At 32.6% G+C, this 6,577-nt stretch overlaps 1 protein-coding gene across 1 annotated transcript; it reads left to right on the top strand.

The window, feature by feature from the left end:
* Positions 1 to 460: 460 nt before the first annotated feature.
* On the top strand, positions 461 to 2,693 carry LOC130965226 (protein SHI RELATED SEQUENCE 1-like). The gene is made up of 2 exons (XM_057889964.1): positions 461 to 1,157; positions 1,906 to 2,693. Exons 1-2 carry the CDS (start codon positions 461 to 463, stop codon positions 2,313 to 2,315), a joined length of 1,107 nt encoding a protein of 368 aa, XP_057745947.1. The 3' UTR covers positions 2,316 to 2,693.
* Positions 2,694 to 6,577: the final 3,884 nt, after the last annotated feature.

A 6,577-nucleotide genomic window follows, 5' to 3' on the forward strand; every position in this document is an offset into this window, starting at 1 on the left:
AGCAAAACAACAACTTAAAAAAAAAAAAGAAAAAGAAAACACGTTCTTTGAGAAGAAAAAAAAAAGAAAAGAAAAGAGAAAGAAAGAATAGCTAAGCTAAGCTAGTGATTTTGTATGATAGTGTTTGTGTTAGTGTGTGTTTTTGTGTGAAGAGACACACACGCACACAAAGCCCAAAGAATACAGTAATATAATTATTTTCTTAAAGAAAACTTTTGAAGAAAAAAAGAGTTTACAACTGGTTACTACTAGTTGTTTTGCTTGTGGTCTCAGTTCCATTTTCTCAACACCAAAAACCATAGTACCTATCATTTCCAATTTCTTTTTCTATTTCTTATTCTTCTATCCCTCTCTTCACAGATTTTTTTTTTTAATTTTCCTTTCATGCGTGCTGCTTCCTTCTCAATATGGATTTCTGGCCACAATCGAGTCGTAGGTCAGGTTTAGAAGCACCGCGGAAATGGCGGGGTTGTTCTCGTTAGGAGGCGGTGGTGGTGGAGGAGGAGGAGGAGGAGGAGGAGGAAGAGGTAGCAGCGGAAACCACCAGGACCAGGAACAGCAACACCAGCACCACAGTCAAAACACCGAAATTCCTCCTCCAGAGACCTTATTTTGGTACAAACAAAACGACGACGTTTCAACATACCGCGGTTTCGAGCTATGGAACCAGCATCAGCTTCAGCAGCAACAGCAGCAACATCACGTGATAGCACATCACCATCAAGCCCGCCCTCTCTTCCACCGAGATCTCTACTCGTCGGCTGTTGCCCTTGGCGTGGGGCCCAGCGGCGCGTCCGATGAGCAGTCTCCGTCGAGATCGGCAGTTATGGCGATGCGGTCCGCCGCGGTGGGAGAAGCCGGAGGAGCAGGAAGCGGAACAACCGGAATAAGCTGTCAAGATTGCGGAAACCAGGCGAAGAAAGACTGCCCTCACATGAGGTGCAGGACTTGTTGCAAGAGTCGTGGGTACGACTGCCAGACCCACGTGAAGAGCACGTGGGTCCCAGCCGCTAAGCGCCGCGAGCGGCAACAGCAGTTAGCGGCGCTTCAGGATCACCAGAACAGAGATGCTTCAAAGAGACCTAGAGATGGCGGTAATAGCAACAACCCTTCCACTTCTTCAGCACTTGTTTGCACTACTCGTTTGCCCTCCACTGGTACTACTACCACATTCATTATTCATCTATCTATGTAGGTCACTGGTTTTGCTTTCATTTTGTATTTGTGTTGCATCTAAGCGGGGTAGTGTGTTTGTGTGGGACTTAAAAGGTGAAAACAAAATAAAAGAGAAGCTAGAAAAGAAAGCAAAGAAAGAATCTTTGGCCCAGGGAAATTCTCTGAAAAGATCGATGAGAAAGTTTTGGAAGTTTACCTGCAAGCATGGGAACCGTATCGATTGCGTGTGAAGCAAAATCTACACCATATTCATCATATCAGCTTTTCTTCTTCTATTTTTATTATTATTATTATTATTATTATTATTTATTAATAATTGTTTACGGTTATGTTTTACATTTTCCGAAAAGCACTGTGATTTAGTAGCCCTGACCAAACGGATTGACAGGGAAGAAAACTGTTTTTCCTCTCTCTGTGTGTGTGTCTGGATGCGTGTTCTTCGTGAAACTTCCTCCCACCTCCTCTTTCTTATCACATTCTCTCACTCTCACACTCACACCCAAACATTCTCTTCATCATTCACCTTTCACTATTATTAATTTATTATTATTTCTATCTCCTCGCTATAATAAAAAAAAATGAAAACCTTTCATTCTTTTTTTCTTTCATAATATGTTAACTCTTATATTATTGGTAGACATTGAGTATTCTATGTACTCTACTCCTTATTATTGGTATAATGAGTGTTATTAAGAAAAGATTAAAGAATTTTGTTTTTGTTTAATGAAGGGTTAGAGCTTGAGCAAGGAAATTTTCCATCAATAGTGAACTCTCCTGCAGAGTTCAGGTGCGTGAGGGTTAGTCCCTTGGATGATGTGAACGAACAGTACGCTTATCAAACCGCCGTCAGCATCGGAGGCCATTTGTTCAAAGGGATTCTCTATGACTACGGTCCGGACAGCGAAAATGCTAGCTACTACGGCGGCGAGGGTTCTTCTTCCGCTATTGCTGGAGGTCAGCCCTTGAACCTCATCACCGGCACTGATTCTGCCACCACCGCAACCGCAACCGCCCCGGGTGTGTCGTCTGCAGAGGCTCTTGATGTTGATCCTTCGTCGTTGTACAATCCAGCTCCAATTAACACATACATGGCTGGTAGTAGCGGTACGCAATTCTTCCCTCATCATCCAAGATCTTGAAAAGAAAAGAATAACAAAATAGGAAATAGAAAAGAACAAAGAAAAAGAAAGACGGTGTGAAGATTGAGTGCTATGTACTGGATCTGGCTTCTATTTCACGGGCTTTGTGTATGTTTGGGTTATTATTCATGACATTGGTGTGGACTACTAGCTGGTAGTGAAGTGTGTAGGGGCAAAGAGAAAAGAGTTGGTAGAGAGAAAGATAAATTGGAGAGAACACGAGAAAATTATGCAGGCACATTAGGTGTTTGTTTTTTTGCGTTATATGGATGCTTAGTTCAAAAAATACATCATTAATTATTATATTCTTCTCCTCCTACTTATGAACTAGCTAAAGCTATATCTCATTTCATTTATCTGTACCATATTATTTTTTAATGCATGGATATTATTATAGTGCAATAGTACTTGTATGTGTAGTGTTTCTTGTTTAATGTTATGTCTCACATTAATTCTCTTGCTTTATTTTTTCTTTGCTGGTTTTGGTTGTTATATTGAACTGGGAAACACATGGGTTTTAAATTTTGATCTTTATTTGTTTTGTTTTGACTAACCAATGTATTATTTGAAGAATGATGAAGAGAGAAACAAATTTCTCTGATTATTAACATTTTGGTATGGGGAGGTCCAACCATGCAGGAGCATTATTCAAGTTTAAAAGGTGAAACATCTCTCTCTCTCTCTCTCTCACTCTCTCTCTCTCTCTCAACCATGTCACGATACTGTAATTCCAATGGCTAAACTTTGCATAGAGATGTGACGTTGGTTTTTAAAAACGGGAAGTATTGCTTATCAGTGTGTGCTCATATTTAATGCACATGCAAGAAAACTCTTACGTATATGGGGGAACACTTCATCTTATGGTAGCCTAATAATTAAGGGCACATTTAATTTGGCAGTAAGAGTGTAGTGAAATTTTTTTTATCTCAAATTCATATTTTGAAACAATCTCACTAACTTACCAACAGTATTTCAATCGATTCTTATTTATGACTGTATTTAATAGAAGTATTTTTGTGGATGTGTCTAGTATAAATGTCTTTTTTATGACTGTGTCTAATAGAAGTGTCTTTATAAATATATTTTCTGTATGTGTCTCTTTATATATATATTTAAAATATAATAGTTAATTATTATTAACAATAAGTTGGTAGATAATATGTTAGTACTTTATACTTTTTCATTTTAAAAATACTTGTTAACTTTATCAATAATTTTTTTTATATGGTTACATAAGAAAAAAATATTGATAGACACCATATTTTTTGCTGTTAATCTTATACCACATTTTTACTGTAAAGCTGATGGTGAGAAATATGCGGTTTGTATAGATTTGTTTATCATTGTTAGATTAAGAGGAAATTATGATTAATTACTTTAACAAATATTTAGGATATTTATAAAAATGTTTATTTTTCATTTTCCTTATCCCAACCAAAAGCATGCCCTAAGAGGTACATCATATGGCGACCTGGGTGTTGCTTAAATGAATGAAAACCAAAACCAGTAGTAAAACAAAAATGAAGGCTATGATTTCTAAACTTTCCGTATGTTTCTCTGAAAATTCTGATGCATAGCATCCTCTCTCCTCCTCATATAGATAGATGCATTATTTGTCTATGATATGTGTGCTAATAATAACTGCTTACTCGTGTTTAATGAAACATATGGTTCCTTATTTATACACTTTTCTATAAGGACAAAAATTGCATAATAAATGGAAAATATATAGCATTGAAAGTCAAAGACTCTTATTATTATTGAGAACCACAAAATTTATGTCCTTTATCTTGAGGAATATTTCATTTTTAAAATAAAGTACCTGATTTTAAGGAATAACTTGCGGGATATAACATGGAAAAGAATTTTTCCTGGGGAAAAGACCGAAGGGAGATGAGATGAGACAAATAAAAAATAGATAGAATAAGAATATATAAAAGTATGTAAGTATATTGAACAAGAATTTTCAAAATAACATGCATCTTTTATAATAGAATATCTATTCTTATGCATTTTTCCTTACAAACTAAGTTTATGCATTAGTATTCTTTAATTGGAAGAAGAATGATATAATAATTCAAAAAAAATTTAATCAAGTAGATTTTCAAAATGTCATGGGCTTTTTATTAGCAGTTAAAAAGATGTTATGGATGATATAATAGTTTTCATTCTTATTGAATTTTGATTTTTCTTGAAGGTGTTCAGTTAGTATTTGATGAGATATTGGATCTTGGAACGGCCATCTATATAAATTGATTTTGATAATTAATATATTAGAGAATTATTAGAATTTATTATTTTTTATTATTATTTTTAATTATTAATTTAATTCTTTTAATTTAATAATTTAATAATATATTTTATTTTATATTTTTAAATATTGATAATTCTCTAGTATTTTTTTAATTATATTTATTTTGTTTGTGTTCTATAGCTAGGCTAACTTTTAATCAATAATAAAAATTAACATATGACAAAATTTTATGAACCTTTTACATGAAATTAAAGATTTGTTTAACTAATTAATTTTTAAATTCTCCAAGTGTTGAACATTTTACATTGATAAATTATTATGTACTTCAAGTGCTCTCCCTGTCCTTGAATCACAATTTACCATATAAAACCAGAAATGGATAATTTTCGGATATATTGATTTGAGGAAAAATACTTTGATATATTTCATGAAAATGTGCAAATATCTAAAAAAGATAATTGATCTTGAAGTTTTTGTGTTACTTTTAATTTATTGTAGAAAATGGTCCTAGAAGAATTGAGCCTTTAATTTGTTTTGACTTTTGAGGCAATTAATCTCACATCCTTCGAATATTAAACGGTAAATTATCCTTTTTATATATTATCACATAATAAATTTAATTATATATATTGAATACATGAAATAAATTATTTTACATATTTTATTTAAATATAAAGTATCATATTTGAATTTAATCTAAATAATTAACTTACTCTATTATTTCTATGCTCATCGTACTATAATAAAACTTGAAACATATTTTGATAATTGTAGAATATATTTAATTCGTGTTCTAAAAATTTATTAGTATTTAAATTTTAACTGTGTTAAATTGGTTACATGTATGATTATTTTTTGTGTATGTTAAAAATATGCAAAATAAATCTATTAACAATAACATAAAAGAAGATAATTTACTCTATAATTTAGAAGGATATCAATATAATTTTTCTGTTTTGAATAATAAATTAATCGAAGAAAATCGGAATCTCAAAATTACATGGTTCATACATATATATAGGGTGGCAATATGTACTCTATTCGTGGGTATCCAATCTGACCCCATTTAGTCGGGTAGGGTTATCAATTCGATTTGTAGCGGATAGGGTAGGGTATGGATAGAATTTTTGTACGGACCGGGTAGGATGTGGGTTGAGCATCAATCCTATCCGACCAACTCGCACTCTATATATGTATATATTATATACTTATATAAAAATATGTTTTAAGTGGATGTTGAACCAAAAATCTCTTACTAAATGCAAAAGATCCTTAACCATTAAAAGAAAATCATTAATTGAATTTAATTTTTTTTTTTTACATAAAAGTTAGTTCTATTTTAAATTATCATCAAGTTATATAATAATGTTGTATCTTTTTTATAACCCGCGAGTTAAGAGCGAGTTGGGTTAAGGTTAGGATATTCTCAACCCACGGGTAAGATAGTATTAAGTTTATATAAAAATCTCAACCTGCAAATAAGATTAGAATTGGATCCAAACTCTACCGTATTCTATCCTATCCATTACCATCCCTATATACATAGCTAGTATGTTAATCCTATATCTTCAGGTAGTGGAAACCCATTTGTGGTTAATATAATTTTATGAGTTTAATCTCATCTCTTTTCATTTTCTCACTTTTTCTTTCATTCTGTTTCTTATTTCTATAGTCAAATTCATAACATGATTAAATTTGTCTCATTACCGCAAGGGTAATAGAATATCAGCATAATGGTAGAAGTATGCTATAGTTATTTGAGAAAATTTTAATTTGAATTTACTCTTAAACAAAACAGCAATTCAAAGAAAAAAGAAAAGAAAAAAAAAGTCTCTTTCTTTAATAATAGAGTGACACACTTGTGTTGGAGAAATCATGGAAAGAAGCAATGGTGGAATGCGTGGATATAATTCAGGAGCATAGCTGGAAAAAGAAATTATTTGTTGTAAAATTGCCTCAAGTGGATGACATTTTCTGTTAGGTAAATAGTTACTTATCGTATATAACC

Source organism: Arachis stenosperma, chromosome 1 (genome assembly GCF_014773155.1).
Source record: "Arachis stenosperma cultivar V10309 chromosome 1, arast.V10309.gnm1.PFL2, whole genome shotgun sequence".
Taxonomy (NCBI): domain Eukaryota; kingdom Viridiplantae; phylum Streptophyta; class Magnoliopsida; order Fabales; family Fabaceae; genus Arachis; species Arachis stenosperma.